This window comes from Eubalaena glacialis, chromosome 14 (assembly GCF_028564815.1).
Source record: "Eubalaena glacialis isolate mEubGla1 chromosome 14, mEubGla1.1.hap2.+ XY, whole genome shotgun sequence".
Classification (NCBI taxonomy): Eukaryota; Metazoa; Chordata; class Mammalia; order Artiodactyla; family Balaenidae; genus Eubalaena; species Eubalaena glacialis.
Window position 1 is genome coordinate 23,220,711 of NC_083729.1, and position 24,592 is coordinate 23,245,302.

General features: G+C 54.7%; 1 protein-coding gene across 3 annotated transcripts in view; it reads left to right on the top strand.

Moving 5' to 3' along the window:
- The first annotated feature begins 1,521 nt into the window (after positions 1–1,521).
- Positions 1,522–24,592, top strand: part of TOGARAM2 (TOG array regulator of axonemal microtubules 2) — a 41,542-nt gene continuing 18,471 nt past the window's right edge. Inside the window, exons 1-13 of one of the 3 annotated variants that reach the window (XM_061211353.1) lie at positions 1,522–1,549; positions 2,405–2,518; positions 2,948–3,229; positions 3,830–4,041; positions 4,768–4,958; positions 10,020–10,066; positions 13,000–13,166; positions 15,676–15,853; positions 16,080–16,244; positions 18,391–18,544; positions 19,169–19,274; positions 20,059–20,294; positions 22,282–22,440. In XM_061211353.1, coding sequence (XP_061067336.1) covers positions 1,522–1,549; positions 2,405–2,518; positions 2,948–3,229; positions 3,830–4,041; positions 4,768–4,958; positions 10,020–10,066; positions 13,000–13,166; positions 15,676–15,853; positions 16,080–16,244; positions 18,391–18,544; positions 19,169–19,274; positions 20,059–20,294; positions 22,282–22,440 — 2,039 coding nt within the window. The remainder of the gene's footprint in view (positions 1,550–2,404; positions 2,519–2,947; positions 3,230–3,829; positions 4,042–4,767; positions 4,959–10,019; positions 10,067–12,999; positions 13,167–15,675; positions 15,854–16,079; positions 16,245–18,390; positions 18,545–19,168; positions 19,275–20,058; positions 20,295–22,281; positions 22,441–24,592) is intronic. The other 2 variants (XM_061211354.1, XM_061211355.1) reach the window with 2 other exon arrangements.

Here is a 24,592-nt window from a genome sequence, read left to right on the forward strand (position 1 = left end):
GACTCCAGCTGGTTTGCTTTAATTCAGCCGTGGAAGGTCTGTCCCCCCCCAGGAATGTTCCTTCTGGGCTTTGCCCAAAGCAGCCACCTTGCCAGTGTCTTGAGTCTCTCGCTCAGTGGGGCGAGGGGTGGGGTGTTGGGAGGCGTGGAGCAGAACCTCCCTCCACGTTGCTCGGGAGAAGTGCCGTGTCCCTCAGCTATTCCTGACAGCTTGTCACTACCATGTGGCCAAATCCCTATCCCCGTTGTCAGCAGACAGGGGGTTGCCTTCTCCCCTGATCGTGAGGAAAATTCTCCTCAGACAGAGAACCCGAGTGGCTTGAGGCTGTAATCAGCGAGACCAGGCAAAGGCTGGGCTGGGGCCGGGCTGGCTGGGCTGGGCTGGGCTGGAGCCACTGTTTGGCGAGGAGGGTTGCTAGGAGCTGCGCGGCCTTCTGAGCCCTGGGTGGGGACGTGGCGGGCTGGCTTCCAGATGGAAGGCAGGTTTTCTCAGTCCCTGGGTTGGGATTTGTTGCTCAGCAAAAGGAAGTTGGCATTGCATCCTGCCCTGTCCCCAGATGATATCTCGAGGGACCTACTCTTGAGTAGAAATTGGGAGATTTGGGAGATGTGGCCTTTGCCCCTGATTTTATCACTGATCAGCTCTGGCCGTTCACCTCCCTGCCTGTCAGGGTGAAAATGGGTCACTATTATCTCAGCAGAGAACTTAGAAAATTATGTGAAGTCACAGTGTCTGCGGCGAGACCCTTATCACATGGAAAAAGAATGAAGTCAGGTCAAGGGCAGGAGAAGATGACTGACCCCAGAGGGTTGAGGGGGGTTGAGGGAGGCTGGGAAGAGGCTTGGCGTGCTCAAGTGGTCAGTACAGGACAGTGAGATGGCTGAGAGGGTCTGCGGTTGGCTTGGTCAACAAAGTGAGAACAAGGGCCAGGAACTTGGTACAGATGGAGACTGGTGTGCCAGAGAGAAAACTGGAGAGCTGGTCTCCAGGGAGGCCCTACCGCGTACCTGCATGATAAGTGGGGTCACAAAGCTTGACACTCAGGGTGAGCTTCCAGGGCAGCTGGCAGAGTAATGAGGAAAGTAGAAACTGATGGGGAAACAAAGTGTCAGACTCCCCCTTGATAAACTCCACCTTCCCCAAGACCCTGAGTTGTCCACGAGCAAAGGCGGGTTCATGGGTTTCACTGACACTCTTCACAATGAACTCTGCCTACAGTCATGCAGCCTGGGGACCTGGAAATTTTGAAGCATCCAAGAGAGTCCAAATGTTAAAAAAGAAACGTCCTTTGGTTTAGCGGCAGATTTCTTCACTATAAGAATGCTTTAACTCCTGGTGGGCTTCCCGCGAAGTGGTTTAAAAAGTGTTTGTGATTTGTACTGACTTCTTTCTGCCTCTCCCCATCCTAGGTCCCTGGATGTTACAGGTTGGGGCCCTCTGGATGCCTGAGGATCGTACTCACGGCCCAGAAAGTAGCTGCTCCCTCCAGACAACCTCCCAGGTGCCTTCTCCACCCAGGGCATGGGCACCCGTGATGCTGTCCCCCCAGGTAAGGGGCATCTAGGGAAGTCATGAGGGGGTGGGGTTCTTCCTCGGATACTCCCAGGGTCTCATCCTGGGGATGTGGCTGGGCTGCCGGGCTTTTCCATCCGGGCCAGGCTGTCTGTGGGCCCTCCCTGCTCAGCAGTCCGTCAGGGGGCTCCCTGGCCTGGCTCTGGCCTCCACAGCCTGAGCTTTGCCTCCGCTCTCTGAGCTGGTGGGCTGACTGAGGGGCTGACTGTGGTCTTCTGTGGTGGGAAGATGGAGATGGGCAGAGGATACAGGAGTGGGGCCTCCAGGAGCACCGGCTGGCCCCGTTTCCTCAGCTGACAAGGCAGGAGAGTGGGAACAGTGTGGCCAGCTCTGTGGCGGGAGACTTGGTCCCAGGCCTGGCGCTGCCACTGGGAGCCGGCTGTGTGGGCCTGTCTCCTCTGCAGAGTGAGGGGATCAGAGGGCCTGCCCTGGAGAGAATGGGTGCTTGTGAGGTGGAGGGCCACTTCTCCCTGGAGGGCTTGGAGCAGGCGCCTGGCGACCCCTTGGGAGGAGTGTGGAGAATCGGGAATGCCTGAGCAGTTCAGGAAACAGGCCGCAGTGCTCAGGGCAGAGCACCTGGGGAGCCCATGAAGGAGGCTGAGAAGGTGTAATGGGGGGAGGGGTTTGGAGCCAAGCTGGGGGAAGAAGTCAGGGCGAGAGGGCGGGGAAGAGTGGGCTCTGGTGGGGATCATGGTGCCCTGTCTGGCAAGCCCCCATCTGAGGGTCAGGCTCTGCTTTGGGGGACGGGCTGCAGAGAGCCCGGGGCAGTCTGTCCTCAGTCCTGGCCGCAGTGGACTCTAAGATGCCGCTCTCCCTGTGCTTCTGTCCCCAGCCAAGGTTCTGGCTCCGGTGGCTGTGTACTGTGGGAGCATCCCTTGGACCAGTGCTGGGCCCCACACACTCCCGGGGGGAAGCAGTGACTCCAGCCCAAAGACTTTTGGAAAAGGTGAGACTGGGGGACTGGGCCTAGTGACTTGGTCACATCAAATGGTCTTCGAGTGCCCAGGGCAGCCTCTCTGGGGCCTTTGGGCAGAGATGGGGGATTCCACCTGACAGCTGCCCAGTCAGGGCCAGTGACCACGGAGCAGAGCTTGGGCCTCGTCCTGGAGGGAGGAGACGGGTGTGTTTAGATGCCTGGCTGTGTCCTCAAGCTACCGGCAGGTATTATTTTTACTTTGGCCCCTACTGAAAATGCCCTTTGGTTTTAGGTGGGTCCTTTCAATCCTGTGCCTCGGGGGATGGAGTTGTACGGAGGGGACCCGCAGGAACAGGGAGGTGGGGCTCTCCTAGGAGCCCCGGGAAGGCAGGGCTGCGGTCCCTGGCTTCAGGGCCTGGGCTCCTCTAGCACCGCAGCTCTGGTCTCTGCTTCCCTCAGCCTCCCTCCAGCCAGTACTGAGCGTCCTGCTAGAAAAGCCGTCGCAGCTTTTGAGTGGACGTGGGGACCCCGGCAGCCTCAAGCTGGATGCTTCCCTGAAGGGCTGGCAGGCCAGGAATGGCCATCCCACGAAGCTCGGGGCCCTGTCGCTGGGCCCCCAGCCCCTGGTGCCACTTCCCGCGCTGGAGTCGGAGGCCAACCGTGTGGCCAGGGACACCACTCAGATTAAGGACAAGCTCAAGACAAGGAGACTCTTGGAGGGCTTGGCAGCATCTCCCCGAGGTGAGCCCTGGGCCTGTCCACCGGCCACCTGGGCTGTGAGGATCGGCAGGTGTCCAGCTGGCAGCTGGGCTAGTCAGGGGGCACCCGCCAAGCACCCTCTCTCTACACCCTCCACCTCCTCCCTGGAACGCCATCTCCCACCGGGGCCTCTGCAGTAGCTCCCAACCTGCCTCCCCATTCTCACCCTCGCCCCCTTCTACTCTTCACTGCAGAGTTCTTTTTGAACACAAATCTGACTATATTCTTCCTCCCACTCCCACCGGCTATGCTTAACGCCACCCAGTGGTTTACAGAGGGACACAAGGACTAGAACCTGCCGTCCTCGCTCCTAATTCAGTACTGACTTCGTTTCCCTTTCTACCCAACCTGCCTCTGAATTTTAAATAGGTAACTTTGATTGACACTTTCTACCAAATTTTACAGGAGTAGGAAAGGACACTCAGCAGAGTCTAGTGGTGCGGGTAGAGCTGGGGGCGGATCTGCCCCCTCATCTCTCCATCTCAGCTGCCCCAGGACATAAAGCCCTGTTGCCAGCATCACAATTAACCCCACTCCCCGCACTCCTGGGACTAACCTACTCCCCGTTCCCACCCCATACAGCTTCTCTGGATCCTGAGGGAGTCCCCAAAGGAATTCCCCTGAGGACCGCCATCCCCCGGGCCGCCTCTCAGAGGCTGCTGAGGGTGCCCAGGCCGATGCCTCCCATCCAGAGCATCCCCACCACCCCGGAGGCCTGCAGAGCCAAGGACAAAGGCCTGGACCCACCCAGGAGCCATCAGGGACCCCAGGAGCTGAGACCCGGTGCCCAGGAGGTAAGGCGGTTGGACTGCTCTGAGTCTTGCTTCCCTGCCCTTCTGTTTTTCTTTCTATCCTTTACCAACCCCTGTTCCCAAGCCCTGAGCTTCTCTGGAGGCGTCTTCTCTGGCTTGGGAGTTGCCCCAGAGGTACCGAGCCCAGTCCTCCTGAGCAGAGGCTGTGTGACCACCTGTCTTACACTTGGTGGTTCCCAAGCCATCTTTGATCTAAATGTTCCAGAATTCCTCATGCTTCTGACCCTCCCCATTTTTGGCAAGGAACTGTGGCAGAGGGGAAAGAACGCTGGGCTGGGACTCCGGAGATTTGGGTTCTGGTTTTCACTCTGCCCCTCACTGGTTGTGTGACCTTGGGCAAGTCACTCCCCTCTCTGGGCCCCAGTTTGCACTAAAAAGAGGGAATTGGACCAGATGTTTTTGAGGATCCCTTTCAGCCCTGACGTTCTAGGATTTTCTGAAATGAGAACAGAAAAACAAATAATAACAATAACAAAAGGGGTTGGAGTAGGAATGAGGGGATTCCCTTCTTGCCTAAAATGGTAAGGAAACAATGAACCTGGGGGTCCCAGGGTTGTGTGGCTGGAAAGAGAAACAGAGGATACTTGCCAGCACTTCTGCCTGGGTGGCTGCTGATAGAAGGGACCGCTCTGTGTGAGGTGCCTGCGAGGTGAGCATCCAGAGTGGAATGTTTCATGGACCAGACCCCTCCTCCACCTCCGCTCCCAGGTGCAGGTCTCCCAGCAGTACCTGCACTGCAGTGACGAGAAGATGCACAAGTCCCAGGGGGGCGTTGTGATCCCGCCCATCCCAAAGGACAGGGTGCCCGCCAGGACCTCCTCCTGCACGCCTGGCTCCCTTCCCAGCCTCTTGCCTCCAGGCCAGGACGTCCTCATGGGCCTGAGGCTTGCCACCACACGGTAAGCAGCGCTAAGTCAAAAGTACCTTGCAGTCCTCTCTCCTCTACCCCCCAAGATCCGCTTGGGCTCCCTATGGCTAAGCCTCCACGCCAGGGCAGAACTCTGGGGGCCGGGCGTGTGAGGGGCAAGGTCCTCCACTGTGAGCTTCAGACCTGGCATGGTCACAGCTCTGACCCTTGACTCCAGCAGGAGGGGTGTATGGGCTTAATTAACAATGTCTCGGCCTCTGTCTTCTACCAGTGTCCTGTGTGTGTGGTTGCTGCAGTGATGAATAAAATACAAATTATTTTAAAGCTCTATTGAATTCATGGTAGCTCTTTGTGACGATCGATGTATTGATATTTTCTTAATTAATGGACACTAAAAATACAAATATTATCGTGTCTGTGTATATGGGGGGGAGTCCACAAAACTTTTGGACTTAAAAAGGGGTCTTCATACCCCCAAAAGGCTGGGAATCAGCGGGTAGAGGATCTCTGTGTTGTAATGAATCTGGACTTATGGCTTGTAAGTGGGACAGAGGGTCCTCTCCACATGGCCAAAGACATCCCTGTGGTCAGGCCAGACGGCTGGAGTGACTCTGTGTGTGTGTGTGTGTGTGTGTGTGTGTGAGAGAGAGAGAGAGAGAGAGAGAGAGCGTGCGCTTTATTTGGGGTCGGCTGTACCTATTTCTTTCAAGCGTCTCCTCTCCCTCTGTCTCCCACGCTGTCTTCCCTTCTGACTGTAGGCGTGTCCACATCTTTCCCACCCCTGGTGGAGTGTGGGAACCCATTGTGGACCCGCTCCTGGGTTTGAGCTCTCTGCCTGATTTCGCCGTCGACCTCCCTCCTCCCCATCGACACTGCCTCCTCCTTTCCTGCTCAGACACCCTCCTCTCCCTCCCCTCTGAGAGTTCTTGGTGGCTCTCATGACTCTCTGGCCCCAGATAAGTGACCCTCCCTCCCATCCTACTGCTCTTGACTTTTTTGCACCATCTGAGCTGTTGATGCCCTTGGACTCTTCTTCCTCATCTTCCTGACTTTAAACCTGCTTCTCGACCTTCCAGGCAGCCTCCTGTGTACCTTCTTTCATCATTTCTTAAATTTGTTCCAGAGCCCTTTGCCCCCCACCTCCTTGTTCTCCCCTGGGATCTTATCTGTACAGTGGCTTCCAAGATCATGGGGGATGGGTGACTTCCGCATCCCCTGCTCTTACCCTGAGGTCTCCCCAGAGTCAAGCTCTGTGCTTCCATCCTCCTGTTGAGCATCCTCAGGGTCCTCATGGCTGATGCAGATCCAGCGTCAGAGGCAGGGAGGGAGGATGTGCCACCGTCACGGCATCATGGACAGAGCACCTCATGTTTCCCCAAACTGCCTCCCTCCTACAACCTCCCGATTTCCACCAAGGTGCAGGTGTTCCCTTTGATCTTCCAATTTCAGCATCATCTTTGACTTTTGCTCCTATTGCTTCCTGTTCCCAACAGATTGCCACATCCCATTAGGTCTTTCTTGAACAGTAAGAGAAAATACAAAAGCTACCACCCCCGTCTTGCCCCTGCCTTTCCTCTCAGTTTGTACTTACTGGCTCCCTTTTGACCTCCCCCCATAGCTCCCACCCGGTCTCCTTGCAGCCCTGGGCGCTCCATCCTAATCTCGTGTTTTCATCCACCCCCTGAATACACCTCTTCCATGCATCTCACCTTTATGGACTTCCTGGTGCCAGCATCTTAAAGATGAGTCTCCCTGGCCAGACATTCAGCGTGTCCCAGCCCACCACTCCACACTTCCTCCTGTGCTGCTCTACAGGCTCCTACCCACCCTTCCCAACGCCTGTGCCGAGCCCTGGATGGCACCTCTCTGCAGCCCCAACATGAGCCTTTCCCCCTTGGCCCGCCGATCAGTTCCTACATTTTTCAAGCCCCAGCTCCACATCTGCCCCCACTCTCAGGTCTTCCCTGGCCTCCGCAGGGGAGCGGGGAAGGGAAGTGCCTTCTCAGCCCTGTCCACAAGCTGTGCACTGCCTGACTGCCTCCCGCCCACTGATTTGCTCAACGTTTATTTCAACCTCATTTCTTTCTTTCTTTCTTTCTTTATTTATTTTTGGCTGTGTTGGGTCTTCGTTTCTGTGCGAGGGCTTTCTCTAGTTGCGGCAAGCGGGGGCCACTCTTCATCGCGGTGCGCGGGCCTCTCACTATCGCGGCCTCTCTTGTGGTGGAGCACAGGCTCCAGACGCGCAGGCTCAGCAATTGTGGCTCACGGGCCCAGTTGCTCCGCGGCATGTGGGATCTTCCCAGACCAGGGCTCGAACCCGTGTCCCCTGCATTGGCAGGCAGATTCTCAACCACTGCGCCACCAGGGAAGCCCTAAAACTCATTTCTATTCTTTAACTTGGAGCACTACAAGGCAGGGGCCATATCTGGAAATCTCTGTGGCTCCCATGGTGTCAAGCTTGGTACCTGCCATGGGTTAGTCACACAATAAGTATCTGCCCATTTGCTGTCTGGTTGTGACATGGATTTCTCTCCATTGCCTCTGTGAGGCTAACAAATGGCTGGGAGGGAGCCTCCATTTCCATTTCATCCATCCTTCCATCCAGCCATGCATCCATGCATCCATTTACTCACTTAAAAGCTATTGAGCGCCACTCTGTGTCAGGCATTGTGCCAGGTGCTGTGAAAGCAAAGCCAAACAAGACAGTCTCTGTGTTCCAGGAGCTCACGAGAGATATTTACTAGTAAACCGTTGACTCAAAGTCCAGTGAGGTAAGTGTTAAGATAGAAGGCTGCCCCTCGTTCTGGGAAGCGCAGTGGAAAATGATCTCAATCAGGCTGGAGGAGGCGAGGCCTGAGCTGAGTTTTGAAGGCTGAGGGAGAGTTTGTGAGCTGGAGAAAAGGGAGAGTCAGGAAGGAGGAGTGACTGAGGCATTCAGGGAGCTGCCAGGAGTTTTCCAGCAGCATCTGTATCTGTGTGTGACAGGTGGGTGAGGTAAGCAGGGCTGAAGGGCCCGTGTGCTAAAATGAGGAGGATGAGCTTTATCCTGAAGCAGTGAGTTGCCACCGCAGGCTTTGTGGTATGGAAGTGACATCAGATCTGATTTAGGAAGACCACTCTGGCAACCACAGAGTGGCATGGGCTGTACCTGCTGATTCGGGGGCTGCTGCAGGGATCTGAGGGAGGAGCCATGGGCACCTGAGCAGGACGGAGGCCGTGGTCCCAGGTGGTTAGCACGCAGAGGGGCTCGACAGGTGAAGGAGTGGGGCGTGCCTGGTGACTGGCTTGCTGTGGGACCACGGGGGCGGGGAGCCGAGGACCACGCCAGAGCTACTGGCTTCAACAGCTGGACAGATGGTGGCACCTTCACGGGGACAGGGAATTGGGAGGAGAGGCAGGTTTGGGGCGGTGGCGTGGCCACTCGTGGATGGGCTCAGCTTGTGTTGCCCAGGGACACTGGCGGATGCTTAAACGTCTGGCCTGGCACAGGGAGGGGCTCTTGCTGCAGGTAGAGCTTTGCTGTTCCCCCCCTTCTCGTGGGGCCTGGTGGGTCCACCTCAGCCGGTGGTGGGGTTTCCGTGCATTCGGAAGATGGGGGAGGAGCTGGAACATCATGTGGAGAAAGGCAGAGGCTCTGGTGGGTGTGGGCAGCCTTGGCCTCTGTCCTTTCTGCTGATGGGTCTCTAGAGAAGGGAAGGCGAGAGGTTTCCCAAGGTCCATGGCTTGAAGGAGGCAAAGCCACGTGCTCTGAGGCCACATCCTCTGCTTAGAGGGGGCAGAAAAGCAACCTCCAGCTTGAGGCCAAAGGGGCAAAGCTGTGGGCCAGGAGCAGGATGCGGCCAGGCCTGGGGGAAGGAAGCAGCCCCAGGGTTTCGGTGCCCCGTGCCCACCTCAGGCAGCCAGGGGCAACCACAGGGGTTTCCCAGCTCCACCTCTGCCCCCCAAACCTGTTAGTGCTCCTGCGCAGTGGTGGGTTCCAATGGCGAAGACGCAGTGGATGGGCTCCCTAGGCTGGGTGCCCTGGGGTGTTTGCCTACTGGCTCCAAAACACACAGCCCCTCCGTGTATGTCCAGATCCAAGAGGCTGTGCGTGTTCCAGGCAGCAACTCTGAGTCTTGGCTGGTTCAGGCCCACCCTGAAGCTCTGCCCCTCCTGTAGACCTCGGGTCCCCTGACCTCCACAGACCCCTCGGATAGGGGCCCCTGGATCTGGGCAGGCACGGAAATGGGCTCTCCTACTGTCTGTCCTCTAGCCACCCCGGCCTGGGTCATTCCGCTGAGTGAATCCTCTGAGGCCAGAGCACAGGATGTTGTGTTCCAGTCCTTTCGTTGCGACTTGTTACCCTGTCGGCCCCCCAGGGGGTTCTGCTGTCTATGCATTTCCCCATGAGAAGAGAAAAATCCATGTTGGATGATGTATAGCTGGTCTTCACAGGAATGTAAGCCCCATGAAGGCAGGGATTGCCATCTGTCTTAGTGATGCTGTATTCCCGCTAAAACCAGTGCCGGAAATACCCCATCTTCCTTTCCTGTGCTTAGTTTGGGATTGAACCTCTGTTACAAAACAGTGGTGATTTCCCATCAGCAGCAAAGGGGGTCAATCCCTCTAGACCCTGAGGAGCAAGGGTGGGGGGATCCCCGAGCTCTCATGGAGTGGGGGCAGTTTGGAGGACTTGAACTCAGTCTGCTCTGAGCTGGAAGGAGATTTATCCTCATCTGCTCCAGCCACTCTCCTGCGGACAGAGCAGGGGACGGGGCTCCCTTTTGGACTGAGCAGTTTCATGTAGAGGCTGGCTTCCTGGGGAATGGATGGGCCGTGCCTCTGGAAAATAGGGCTCAGAGCTGTGTCTGGACACTGAGGCTGGCCTGGCCTGGTCTGCCGGTCAGCCTGCCCTCAAGTTTGTGGAAGGGACTGCATCTCCTGAGGCTTTGAAGCCCTGGCCAGGAGCCTCTTTACAGGGCCACCCATGGCTCCCTCGGCTGTGTTCCCCCCTCGGACCTTGCCCCCTCCTGGAGCTAGCCTGGGTTCCTCACAGCAGGAGCTCTTGCTTGCCATCTCTCATGGGTGCTTTTTTCTCCCCCATTCTTTTAAGATTTGTTCAGGAGAGTGGGCCTCGGGAGAAGACCCCCAGATCTCTGGGTATGTACTCGCCGTGCACACCCCCATGTGTTTTTTGACTCTCTGGTTCCTGGGCTGGATCATGGGATCAGAATTAGGCCCAGAGGAGACCTGGGTGCTGTCAGACTCAAGTCCCTCATTTCACAGACAGGGAAGCAGAAGTCACCCTGGTGCCACGGACGGTGGCCCCTGCTCCGTGCCGCCCTCCACCAGCGCAAGTCGCTTCATGAACATCCAGCTGAGAGAGACGGCGCTGTCCCCATTTGACAGAGGAAGGGGTTAAACTGAAGCTGGACCTTCTGCCTGGCCTCAGGGCACAGAAAGCAGCCTTGATACATTTGCACGCAGGTCCTCACGGCTCCAAAGCTGGCGCTTCTGACCCATCATGTGTCTGCTGCCCCTGCGCGGTTCTAAGTGAATAGAGGATTCCTCTCCAGACAGAGTGAGAAATTAAACCACATCCCACAACGCCTTAGTCAGCCCATCCCGGAAGGTTTCAGCATCAGGGGAATAGAGCTAACCCGGGCTGGCAGTGAGGCAGGTGGCCGAGGCCCAGGGAGGCTCTCCAGCCTGATGACCTAGTTTGTGGAGAGGATGGAAGGTTGGGGGAGGGGACCTGGGCGGAGCACCCTGAGCCTGGGCCGCAGGCGTCGGGGGGCTAGAGGCAGCTGCTGTGCTGACCGGCAGGAGGGGGTGGACTCTTGTCTAGCTTCCCAGCAGGTTACTCTGTAATCAGCTCAGCAGGTGGGTCAGTTAGCCAGGGGGAGGCTGCTGCCCAAGAGGCCCCAGGGTTAAGATGCTCAGCTGGGCCCGAGAGGCAGGCCTGGCACAGAAACCTCTGTGGTGGCTGCATCTCCCCCTCTCCCCGGCTGGGCTGCTGCGGGGTAGCTGGGGCAGTCTGGTGTGGCGCACGCTGGCACCCAGTGTCCCTTAAGAGCTACCCTGAGAGCACTGGAATGGGGCTTTGGGCCAGGGGACACGAGCCTGTAGCTACTCCCTTGTCTGCCTCACCAGCTTGCTGCTTGAGAACCAGGCCCCCAGGGGACAGGGGCCAGGCTGCTTGGACAAGGCTTTCTAGGGTGTCTCTTGGAGGCATAGGTGAGAAGGGGCTACAAAGTGGCAAAGTCCTTAAGGGGCTTTCTGACCCTCCAGCTGTCGGCTGGGAACAACATTGCCCAATTTGGGGACCATGTCTGGCACGTAGTAGGGGCTCACGTGGTATTGTCTGAAGCTGAGGGCTTCCCCCAATCTTGTGGCTTTTCCGCAGTCCCTGCCCTGGTCAGCTGGCATCTGGACACCTGGACCCTCAGTCCTACCTTACTTCTGGGCAGATGGAGGCTTCGCCCCTCCTCCCCCTCGGCCCTGGATCCTTCTCCCAGGAGGGATCTTTGGCAGAAGGTGTGGGCCGGGCAGAGATCTGGGGTGATCCGGGAGCCCTGCCGGATCCCCAGACTCAACACACCCTTTCTGGGACTTCCCTGGTGGTCCAGTGGTTAAGAATCCGCCTTCCAATGCAGGGGACATGGGCTTGATCCCTAGTCAGGGAACTAAGATCCCACATGTCGCGGGGCAACTAAGCCCACGTGCCACAACTACTGAGCCCATGTGCTCTGGAGCCCACATGCCACAACTAGAGAGCCCTCACGTCACAACTACTGAGCCTGTGCACCACAACTAGAGAGAAGCCCGCATGCCACAAGGAGGATCCCGCGTGCCGCAACTAAGACCAGATGCGGCCAAATAAATAAATAAATATTAAAAAAAAAAAAAAGAAAAAAAAATACCCTTTTCAGCCTCAGGCAGCCCCAGATGGTGACCCCCATTCCAGAGGACCCCTGATTTGCAAGTTTGCTCAAGGACAGTGAACTCCAAACTTTGTGAGCAGGAGAACCTGGTTAACATTTCTTTCATTAAAAGAAAATGAATGGGGCTTCCCTGGTGGCGCAGTGGTTGAGAATCCGCCTGCCAATGCAGGGGACGCGGGTTCGAGCCCTGGTCTAGGAAGATCCCACATGCCATGGAGCAACTAAGCCCGTGAGCCACAACTACTGAGCCTGCGCGTCTGGAGCCTGTACTCCGCAACGGGAGAGGCCGCGACAGTGAGAGGCCCGCGCACCGCGATGAAGAGTGGCCCCCGCTCGCCGCAACTGAAGAAAGCCCTCGCACAGAAACGAAGACCCAACACAGCCAAAAATAAATAAATAAATTAATTAATTAAAAAAAAAAAAAAGAAAACGAATGAACCTACCCGCACACTGTCTCTATTACCAGAAATGTGCTCTTTGAAGCCATTAATTGGGAAAATATAGAATGACAAAGAGATACTATGGATTTGATGTCATTTGGAAATGAATTTGTATTTTATCAATCGTAAGAGCTCCTGAAGGTCACTGGGTCTCAGCTTTCCTGTCTGTAAAATGAGAGCCCTGGACTGGCATTAGTTCTCTGGGCCCTTCATGCTGTGTCATAGTCTCAGATAGGAGCATGGTGGTATATAACAGTCAGTGGGCTCATTTTATTTTTCCTCTTTCTGAAGTACACACCTCCCAGTTAAAACAGACTTACATTCTCAGGAAATATCTTAAAACTCTTAGATAACCGATCTGCCCCTATTTCCTGCCCAGCCTCCTCCCTCCTCCCTCCCCACATCCCCCACCCCCAGTCTTAGAATAAGGTGTGCAATACTAGTTGAATGAATGGATAGAGGGATGAAAGGAGGAGGGTGTTGGTCCTCGGGCGGCCTGTTCTATACGTGCCAGTGCCGCCCTGTAGAGTAGATTTAACCTGTGTCTTTCTCCAGCAAGGAAGCGTTGGGCAGAAGAACTGAGGGTGAGGGGCTTAGGCAGGAAAATGTCACACCAACCACAGGGTCATAGAGCCTCAGCCCCAAAGGGATGGCTGCTGTTCCTGGGTGCTGGGTGTCCTCAGCTCCATTCTTGTTCTCTACTCCTCAGAGCCAAAACCTTTGGTCCTGCCCGTCAGAGACAGGTCTGCTGCCCCTGAGAAGCCTGCCCTGCCTTCATCTCAGTCTGCTCCTACTCTGACAGCCTTCTCCTTCAGCCATGCCAAAGAAACCCAACCCTTGCTAAAAGAAGAGGACCAGAAGGAAAGTGGCACCAAGGTACCTGGAAAGCGAGGGGAAGAGGAAGCTGGGGTCAGAGTGGACCACTGGCTGAACACACACATGTTTCTGAAATATGTAAGTGTGGGACCAGCTTGAGGAAAGCAAGGAAGAGCCCCGAGGCAGCTGCCCCTAGTACTTGAGGCCAGAGCCTGTAGATGGGTTTGGGGTGAAGGCTGGAGAAAAGAAGAGAAAGAAGAGAGGAGAAGAAGGATGGAGGTGAGGGAGACTAGGTGAAGGGAAGAGTACAGTGGGGAGCTGAGGGGTGGGGATGAGGGAAGAAGGGAGGGCAGAAGGAGGTCACATGTGGTTCAGAAGCAAGTAGGATATGGGGGAGAGTGCAGAGGGGCTTAGGTGAACCAAGCCTAGTAATTTGAACCAACACCCAAGATAGCAACCCAGAGGCAGCTGACTCAGAAGCAGATCAGCCAAAGGCCTGTGCTTGACAGGCTGACAAATACCTTGGACTTCTAAGGTGACCTTGATCCAGATGATTCATCCAGATTCTAGTCTGGATGAATTTAGTGAAACGTGGAGAGTCACTGTTATGGTCATTATTTGAAACAGAGGTATAAGGGTGCAATAAACATATCTTGAAAGCCTGCTATATGCATATACTATGGGATCCAGTGATGCTGATAAGGTCTAGGCACCACATCCTCCCACTCCAACGAGGGTGGCGGACCATGAGACAAAGGAAGAACAATTCAGGGCCATGAAATGATCTCATCCTCCACCCCACCTTAGCCACTCACTCCCATGGTCATACTGTAGACCTTGGCACTGCAAACAACTTCACCACCGTCACTTCTCAACTTCAAGCACCCCATTCACTCACCACCTTCTCCTACTGTTCTAGCTCAATCCATCTAATATTCCAGCTCCAGCACTTGTCCTTCTCCTGCATCAACAATGTTCTTCTTGAAATTGGATCATTCCCACCAGCATCCTAGCTCTCTGTTTCCTCTCTCATCTTAAAACCAAACCAAACCAAAGAAAAATATTGCCGTGTCTCTCTACTCGTCCTCTCCTGAGTGCAGGCCAGTTGGGCTTAGTCCCCGCCAGCCCCGCTGAAACTGCCCCCATTGAGGCATCAATGAGACCACCTTCCCATGTGCAGCACATCTCAGTGCTCTTCCAGCTTGACCCATCTCCAGCTTTTGTGGCTCATCCTTCTTGAATTCCCCACTGAGGGACGGAGGTGAGGGATGGCTTCTTTCTTGCTTCTCTGACTACATCAAAGTTAGCTCCTTCCTGGTCCATTTTTGCTGCCGCCTTCTCGTCTTCCTGACCTCTACGTGCTGGAGCCCCCAGGGCTCAGACCTCTAGCGTCTTATGTATTTATACTGACCCCTGTGACTTGATCCAGCCCATGGCATTAGGTACCACCTCTATGCTGAGGACTCCCAAATCTCCCTCTCCAGCCCAGACTTTCCCCAATCTCCAGTAGCTGTTAAATTATATGACTATGTTTATATAGAACTGATACTCAACGTCTCCGTTTAGGTCTCTAATTATATCTCAAACTTACCTCGTCCAAGACTTAACTGTTGAACTCTTACCCCCGCAAAACCTCCTTTTCCCAGTGTCCCCTCTCCATGAATGGCAGTAAAAGGCAACTCCAGCCTTCCAGCTGCTCCGGCCCCAAATCTTGGGCCCATCCCTGCCTTCTGTCTTTCTCTCTCATCCCACACCTCATATATCAGCCAAAGCTGTGGGCTCTACTTTTGAAACATGCCCAGAATCTAGCCATTCTACCGTCTTTATTCCTGCTATCCTAGCCCAAGTCCCACCTCATGGGAACCCTTTGTTCTATTTGTGCAACTTCTTGTGAGTCTTAAATTATTTCAAAATAAAAAGTTATTAAAAACAACACTTAGAGAATACCCCCCCATCCAGCCAAAAAAAAGAAAAAGAAAAAGAAGAATCAGATCACATCACTCTTCTGCTCAAAACCTCCAGTGGTTTGCTGTGTCCTCCAGAGGAAAAGCCCAAGTCCCCACCATGGACCACAGGGCCCGGTGCGCTGTGGCTCCTGCCCCATCCCTGCCACCTGCGACTTGTGTCCTGCCTGTCCTCTGACTCAAGGCGCTCCTGCCTGTGTCCTCCTCAGGACTCCCAGCCACGCCCAGTGGCTCCCAGCCACGCCCAGTCCAGGCAGGACTCCCAGCCACGTCCAGTGCAGTTCAGCCTCAGGGCCTGTTCCTCACTTCATTTATGTCTCTGCTTCAATTTCACCGCCTCTGGGAGTCCCTCTGGGTCTCCCTACCTGAAACAGAAGCCCCGTCACCCTGTGTCCCTTACTTGCCTTCCGGTGCATGTTGCCTGATATTAGAGGCTGTCTGTTTGCTGTCATCTCCCCACTCCGTGTGGCTCATGGGGAGCAAGGCCTTTGACCTTTTGTTCATTCTCGGAACAGCAATCAGCACACAGGAGCCACTCACATTCCTGATGATGGAATGAATGAAGAAGGTATAGAAAGCACAGTTGGGTCCCCAAGGTGATGGAGTTTGCCTTGATCTTGTACCGGATCCAGGTCACCATTGCCAGGTCTGCCCGGGAGAAGATGCGGCTGAAGCAGATGAAGGAGATGGAGTTGGTCCGGAGAGTGAAGGAGCCGGAGAGGGAGAGGGAGAGGGAGCTTGCTTCCCAGAGCCTGGGCTCCCGGAGGACCTTGATGAAGGAAGGTACTGGGTGCTCGGGAAGGCTCCCTCAGGCTGGGGAGACTTCTTGGCCAACACCTGGGCCAAAAGAGAGGCTGTCCACGCCTCCCACCCTCTCCGTCCTGAGACGGGACAGGGAGCCACGTCTGCTGTCTTGTAGCTCACTGATGGGCCCATTTCCAAAGGGGGACTCTGGGGCCGGGGGACAGGCAGGACCAGCTCTGTCCTCGGACTTTCTCTGCCTCCACAGGCCTCCTTACCCTCCGGGGCAGTGGGACCCTCTCTGTGCCCACTGGGCTGAGCAGCCCCTGCAGAAACAACATCGGCGTCATCCTGAAGAAGCGGGCCAACCGGGCCTCACTGCCCAGCATCCCGGTCAGCAAGCAGGAGCTCAGCTTTGCCCGCCATGCTTCAGGTGGGACCTAGACCAACTGGTTGGGGGGCACGTGTCCCCCTCGCTATGCTGTCTTGGGGTGCTTTGGGGTGTGGCGAGGGTGACTTCTGCTGCTCTGCTTCTGCCAGTTGCCCATGTCAGAGGAGGGGGCAGCCTGGGGTGGTCACCTTGCCAAAGAGAGGAACAGTGTCTGGAAGTCAAAAGTATCTGTGGGCCAGGCTGGGAACCCAGGGTGTTGTAACGGGAATTGTGGATGGCTGGACGGGTGTGCCCAGCCTGCGTGACATGTCCTAGAGGACTCACCAGTGCACCAGGACCACAGATGCTGGGAAGCAGCCTCCATGGAAGTAGCTGGAAACACCAGGAAGAGGAAAAAAGGCTTCTGGGAAGACCCTGGGTTCTTGCTTGTGGCCTCATAAAATGTCAGGGCTGGACAGGGCTGGTGGCAGACTGGGATCTGAGGACCTGAAGGTTCTATGGGACACTCAGGAAGGTGCCAAGGGACAAGGGGAGGCCCTGTCCCCATTCTACCAGAGGAGTGTCTATTTTGCCTCCCCTTTTTGAATACTGGGGCTCCAAGTGGGATTTCATTTGAAAAGATTTTGCTAGTAAAGAACATTTGAAAACAACCAACCTGGTTCAGAGTTTCTTTAAATGTGGACATTGTTGGTAGAATAGAGCATCATTTTGGTGCTAGAAATAATATTGACTGACCTCCCTTTTCTAGTCTCTTTCTATCCTTTTGATTCCATCAAGTAGAAAGTCTTAATCTGGTGCTAGTTTTTAGCACCTCTCTAAGACTTGTGAATCTCCTTTTTAAACAAAGAGATCCTTCTCCCAGCTTGAGGCATCAGAAGCTGACTGTCCTTTTATAGCTGGAGTTTATAATGTTCTTTTACTGTACATATTTATCGTATACCATGACAAATAATCATTTACCAATCATGGTAGTGACATAAATTTCCCTTTAAAATAAACTTATTTAGGATTTGAAAAGTGGGTTGATTTGAAGAAAAGTACCATGTAAATAAAGTACAAGTAATTTAGAGATATAGCAGAAAAATCATGAAATTGGTAACTGAATGGTTGATACTTGGGAAATACTGAGCTATCTAACCTAAGCCACTCATTTTATAGACAACAGAGACTCAAGGTCACCCAAGGTCTCTCAAGGTGATGATGGCCCATAGGGACTAAGACTCTGGCTAATGAATCTTGATCCAATGGCAAAGCTGAGAGGAGAATCCAGGAATGAGTTCTTTTTTTTCTTGGTTTTAAATAAAGGACTGCCCCAATTCAGATTTACCCAGGACCTCCTAGATAGGCCATAGTGAAAGTCATGTAAAGATGAACCTCTGAAGAAAACTAGGCAGGAAGTGAGAGCTCTGGATTCCAGTTCAGGCCCTGTTGATGGAGGAACTGAGGCACTGTGGGCGTCCCCAGCCTCTGTGGGCCTCTGGTGCCTCAGCTCTGTGATTTGAGCATTGGACCGGATGGAAGCCTCCAAACGTCCTTCCTGTTCTAGAATTTTATGATTCTGGCATCTGTCCCCAAGGAAGGAGAGCCTAGAAAACGTGATCTGATTTTTAAACAACATCCTTGCTTATTGTCAGTCCCTGCAAGTGTGGCCACATCCTGACCACTCAAGTGTCAGCTAATTGTCTCGTCGGTGCCTTCACTGTCCCCTGCTTCCTCCCGCTGGCTGCCTTTGGGCCACTTCCCTGTCTTGGGTGGCTTCACAAAAGGATGGAGAGTCGGAGGGAAGGAGGAGGAGGAGAAGCCGTAACACAGGCTCCTGGCTGGGGATGATGTTAGAGCAGGGGAGTCATTCCTTGACAGACTTGCTGGCCTCACCTCGAGCCACAGACAGGGCAGGATTGTGGGTGCGTCACCAGCGTGGTGGGCTTGGTCACATGACATCAAGAGCCTATCACAGGCCAGTTTGTTTATAAGAATCAGATTGGCGATGGTAGGGATAGAAACTGTCAACCAGGGGTAGGAGTTAGGTGGTGTCTGTGGCTCCCCAGGGAGTGCAGCCCAGGCCCTGGCTTCTCACCCTCGCGGGTCCCTTCTCCCTGCGTGCTGCCCTAAGGTGGGCTCGGCGCTGTGCAGGTCGCAGGTCCTCTGGGTAACACCCGCCTGCTCCTTTCCTTCTCTGTGAGTGCAGCTCACTCCTTACCTGCGGTGCTTACTCTGGGGTCTCCTGAGTGGGAAGAAGAGGAGGAGGAGACGGATCTTCGGGCTTTTAAGGAGTTAAGGCCTTTCTCGAACCCGGAGCTGGGGCTGGTGGATGCCCTGCAGTGCCTGGACCGTAGCGACTGGTGAGGAAACACTCCCTGTGCTCCCGCCGCCGCCCCGCGCCTCCCCCACTGCAGGCCCTGGTCCCGTGGAGGAGGCGTGAGGGAGAGTGCCTGTGGGTCTGGCCACCTGCGCCTGCCCTGTGCACTGCTCTATGACGCACCAGAGCCGGCCCTAGAAAGTACGATCTGACTCCGTGGCGCTTTCTTGGGGGCCTGAGGAAGGTCACAGCCCTTCATTTTTCTAAGTCAAGTTCAGTCTGCTCCCGTGTTCCTCCCACACACAGTCTTAGTTGTGAGCAGAGCGATGACTTGGGGTCCAGAACGTTTGCAGGAAAGCCTCCTTGTCTTCAGTCCTCATGTGCAACTGCCTTCTCTTGAAGGTGCTGGCTTTGTGTCTGGCGTAGGCCCGGGCTCTGGGGTGGGCTTCCATCCTGGGTGGGGATGGGCCACGGGCCCTGTAGAATGGCTTGCACGTGACAGTTAGGATTTCAGCCTGGGTGTTACACCAGCACACCCTGCCACCGAGGCCATTGAATCCCTCCGCGCTGCGGTGGAGGTGCTGGTGATGTGGATGCCCTGGTCTGCAGAGGGAGGGGGCTCCTCCCATCCCCACTGCCTGTGACAGGGCCTGGACTTGCTTCTCAGGCAGATGAAGGAGAAGGGCCTGGTGAGCATCCAGCGCCTGGCGGCCTGTCACTCGGAGGTCCTCGCTGGAAGGCTGCACGACGTGTCCTTGGCCGTGACTGGAGAGGTGAGGCCTCCTGTGTCCTGTGTACTCTGCTTGACCCCCAGCCAGTCCCCCTTCCCTGGTGCTGTTGCTCAGTGTGGGTCACACAGCAGCCACGGAGGGGCCCACGGCTCCCTGGAACATGGGCATCCCTGCCTATTTCTCAGCCCTCAGCCACTGGAGCAGGAGCTAGCCACCCATTTCTCAGATTGGAAAACTGAGGCCTGGGGTTTCCTTATTTCTAATCTCTGGGTATTGAAACAATCAGAATCTTATGTGCCCATCTGTCACAGCCCTGCATTGTCCTCTGTACTTAGGATGCCTCAGGAGGGATGGAGTGTTCTGGGCCAGATCTCTAACTTCTGGGCAATTGTAACATTTCCCAAATTCTTTCTCCTGTGGGGCTAGAGCTTGGCCTAGGCTGGGCTCAGAGGGGCAGTAAGATGTATCTTATCACAAGTGGAGGCCATGACCCGTGCCCTTGGGAACAGACTGTTCCAGTGGGGGGCCTTGTGAAGGTCCAATTAAATAATTGTGTTTTCAAGACTAAGTGTTGCACAAATTTCAGATGATAATGATAATAATAGAATTGATAATTATGATGATAGCAACAGTAATAGTGTTTCTTTAAAACGGGACTGTTTTTCCCAGAGCAGCTGCAGGGTTTCCGTTTCTAGCCTGGCGAGGCCTAGGCCCGGGTGAGGGTGAAGGCTGCGGGAGGGTGGTGCAGGGCTCCTGCTTTGTATGTGCTGGAGCCCTTGGCAAGGCCCAGCAGTCTTGCAGGGTCCCCCTCCCATCTCTCTCCAAGGTCACCAACCTCCGCTCCAAGGTGTCCCGCCTGGCCATCAGCACCCTGGGAGAACTCTTCCAGGCCTTGAAGAAGAATATGGACCAGGAGGCTGAAGAGATCGCCCGCTGCCTGCTCCAGAAGATGGGGAACACCAGCAAGTTCATCCAGAGGGCGGCCAGCCGGTCCCTGGGGGCCATGGTGGAGCACGTGACCCCCACCCGCTCCCTGGTGGCCCTCACCTCGGCGGGCATCTAGTATGCGGGGGCCTGTTGTCTGGGGGGGCGGTGGCCTGGGAAGGTGACGCAAAGGGGAGAGGCGCTGGGGTGGGGGGAGGAGCAGGGAGATGGTGCAGGCACCTCACGTATTTACCTGGGCGAGGAAGATCCCTGCTCCCTGGTGGGCTTCTCTCCCACCTTTCCTGGACCAGCCTGTGGGTAATGAGGGGAGCTCAGGGCAGCCCCGGGTCCCAGCTGGGAAGGGACAGGTGCTGGTGTCTGCTCAACGCTGGGGAGCCCATAGTGGCTGTGGTAATGTCTCCAGAGACGGGGCGGCAGAGGCAGCCTTTGGCCTGTGCCTGAGGAGCCGCTGCCACTCTCCCAGGGGAAGGGTGCTTCCTTCTGATGAAATCTGGGCCACGAGGAGAGCAAGGCACAAGATCTCCTCCAGCTGGCACCTCTTGGCCTTCTGGGGAGGAGGAGGGGGCTGGCAGCTATTGGAGCCTTTCTGCAGCCAGATCTGCTTTCTCTTTATGTTAAAACCAAACCCAGCAGCAAAACCAGAAGCATTTCCCAAGCCCTTTCTCCCACAGGGTGAAAGATCTCTCAACCCCAGCAAGCCAGTCACAACACTGACCCTTACGCAGGGGGGCCTATCAGGTAGAACCCAGGGCGTGTTGGAGCAGCCAAGAGGCCTTTGCCTACAGACTCCCGAGCCATGTTGCCTGGGTTCACATCCTGGATTGTTACTAAACTTCCCCATGCCTTGGTTTCCTCATCTGTAAAAGGGGGATAATATTGGGTTGGCCAAAAAGTTCGTTCGGGATTGGCCATAACATCTTACCGCCAAACCCGAACGAACTTTTTGGCCAACCCAAAGATAATACTGTTGTGAGGAGTAAAGGAATTGATTCAGGAAAGAGCACTTAGAGCAGCGGCTGCCTCTACCTAACATTTATTGAATGCCCACCATGGCTACTATTAACTCGGGAGAAATGAATTGTACTTATCTCTGGATTCCTCCCCATGCCTCCGCTTCCTCACCTGCAAGATGATGACAGTAGTAGCTTACGGAGTCGAGGAGACACTGGTTTGAAGGTGCTTAGTACGGTGCCTGGCAGGGAGGCTGTGCTCACAGCAAATTGAGACAGTTGACTGTTGTCCGCAAGAACCTGGGGAGCCTGGTACAGGGCTGTGCATTTGAATTCCCGGGGATCTGGCTAAAATGCTGATTCTGATTCAGGGGCTAATGGTGCTGGTCCCTGGACCAGACTGAGTAGGGAGAGCCCAGAAGCCTCCCTTTGTGTTCCATTGGGATGGACCCCAGGGCCAGTGTCCCCTAATGGACTGTGGGGACATTGAATCCACATTGAATAGGGTGAGAAATAAAGAGGTGACGTCCTGATGGGTTCCTCCTGTAAGATTTCAGGTTCTCCCTGAAATCATCCATCAATCTCCTTTCCCCGCACCCCCCCCCGCCCCCGTCTCAGTTCAGCTCAATGAATGTGCAGTAAACTCCCGCGAAGTGCTGAAGGGTCGGCATGCGCCTGGCACCAGTGGGGCATGGGGGATTCGACTGAGAGGAAGACTTGGTGCCCCCTGGGAGCCATGCGGGTACCCCTGTACTTCCCAGGGGACAAGGACACTGCCACCCCCAGGGAGCACTACTTCTGCCTGGAGGGCTCAGAAGGCAGAAGCAGGTTATTCTAGGTGGAGAAAATGTGGGGAAGTGCATTTAGGCAAAGGCAGGACAGGAGCTCAGGAAGGAACGGGGACGGTAGGCACACAGTGTGTCTGGTGACGTCACGTGTCTTCACGTGCTCAGTCCACCCCGTCATCATCCCTAGTTCCAGTGTCAGGAAGGGTCTGCTCTTTCCTTGAAGATTCCCTTTAGTCTGCTCGGGACCAAATTTGGAGCCCACTGAGGCATGAAACATGGATGCACAACTGTAGGTCCATGTGTACCAGGCTGGGGACCCACACACCGCATTCCTTGGCTGAGCCCTTGTCCGTGATTGTGTTTCAGCCACCGAAACCCCTTAGTCCGGAAGTGCACTGCCGAGCACCTCTCGGTCGTCCTGGAGCAGATAGGCGCCGAGAAGCTTCTCTCAGGCACCAGAGAGAGCACAGACATGCTGGTGCACAACCTGGTGAGGCTGGCCCAGGACTCCAACCAGGACACCAGGTAATGCAGGGCCAGGGTCCTGGGGATGGCGGACCTGGCCAGCCCAGGGCAGACAAGGCAACCAGCCAGCCTCGAGGGCCCAGGCCCAAGCAGCTCAGCTTCCCCGGGGCCACTTGGAAGGACAGTCGGTGGACGAAGCTGTGTCTTTTCCCTGCAGCTGTCGTCCCACCTCTCCACACCGCCACAGCCGGGGCGGTGGCTCAGGGAATGGCCGCTACCCGCCCACCTCCCCCAACCGGCTCCCCTTCCTCACCTTCCACTCCCTCTCTAGCCATTGCCATCTTGCTCCAGTTCCTGTCCCAGCCCAGCTCCATTCTCTATAAAGCCATCCATTCATTCAATTTTTCAAGAGATATTTGATAAGCATTATTTTCATTACTATGAATATGACTGTGAATAAGAAAAATTAGGCCCCTGCTGTCTTGGAGATTACCTTCTAGTTGGGTAATAAGCAAGTAAATAATTATGACAGTTTTAGACACAGAGAAGGGATAAAACAAGATGTAGTAGAGAACGGGGTCAGGGCTACTTTAGATTGAGAGTCAGGGGAAATCTTTCTAAGGAGTGACATTTGAGTTGAGAACTGATTGGCTAGTAGGACCCAGCTCTTTGAGGGTCTGGGGTGCAAGAGTCACAGCAAAGGAAGACAGTACAGAAGCTCCCGGGTGGGATAGGCTTGCTGTTTAATGAAGAGAAAGGCGAGGCTGCGTGGAGCACAGTGAGTGAGGGCAGTGGCAGGCGATGAGGCAGAGACGGCAAGGCCAGGCCAGGGGGGCCTCACAGGCCCTGGTCAGGAGCTGGGATTCCGGTCTGGGTGTGACCGGAAGTATGGAGGATTTTTCAGTAGGAGTGTGAGGCAGTGTTAGATGGTTTTAGGCAGGAGAGTGATAGGATCTGATTAATTGTCTTTAAAACCTGGCGTTGGGGTGCAGTTAATCACACTCCCCGGTTCATGGCGTGTTATCACCATGTCTGGGGCCCCCAGCACGCTCGGTACAGCTCCAGAGGGCACGTCCACACTGCGTTCTGTGTTGTGTCTGAGGCAGTGCCTTCGTGTGGGGTGTCCATGCAGTGCAACCCTGGAGGGATGCGATGCACAGGATGCCTCCCACCCTGCCCAGTGCACTCCCAGGGTGCTGCACCTCAGTCCTTGTAAGTGGCCCCTGACAGAGCCCAGGAGGATGTCTTTGCCCGGAGTGCGAGTGAGGTCAGGGCCGTGTTCACTAAGGCTGCCCAAGCGTCGCCGGGAGCCCTCACGCACACGGTGCCCCTCCGCCTCCCTCCTGAGTGCCGAGGCGAATATATCCTTACAACATTGCAGTTTCTGGATTTCACATTTTTATCCATCTGATGGGGAAAAGTTCTAGCTCATTGCTGTTTCAGAATACTTTTTTTCCCCTCCCTGATTACTAACAAGTTTGAGGGCTTCTTTATATGTTTGCTAGCCTTTTGATTCAAAAAAACATCTCTTTATTCTGTTACTCCTACAACATAATGTTAGGCTATGGGAAATTCGATGGAGAGGTAGAAGGCCTAGACAAAACAGAGCTTTTTTATACTTGGAACTTGCTGTCTCTGTAGGATCCTGTTTGGGGATTTTCTGCCTCTCCATTCTACCTCTCCAGGAATCAACCCATGAAGATAGCACAGAGATTCTCTCTATCGGACCCACCACTGTTGAACTATTCTCTATCTGTCCTCTTTCTTAGAGGGGGCAGCAAGAAAATTTTGGTCTTACTACAGTATTCCCCAAAATAATTTGTATATGCCTCAAACCCTTCCTATACCATTAAGGATCCAGGTTTTTGAAAATCAGGTCAGGAAGAGACAACCCCTCAACCCTAGTATCTATTGTTAAATCCCTTCCTTGACTCACTGACCAGTGAAAGGGCTGGATGACTAAGTTAAAAAAAAAAGTTGGACATTTCAGGGGAGACTAATCATGAAAATATTACCCTACGCACCAGATTTAATGAGCCCCAAGCTTTCCTCCTGGTTTTCAAGCTGATGGGTGTTCTGATCTGGGGAAAGAATGATTAACAATTTTGGCAGCTTTCTCATTTTGTTTTATCATTTTTTAGAAAATATTCCCTTTTGTTACCTAATAAACAAAAATTATTTATAAAAAAAACAACAAACAAAAAACATCTCT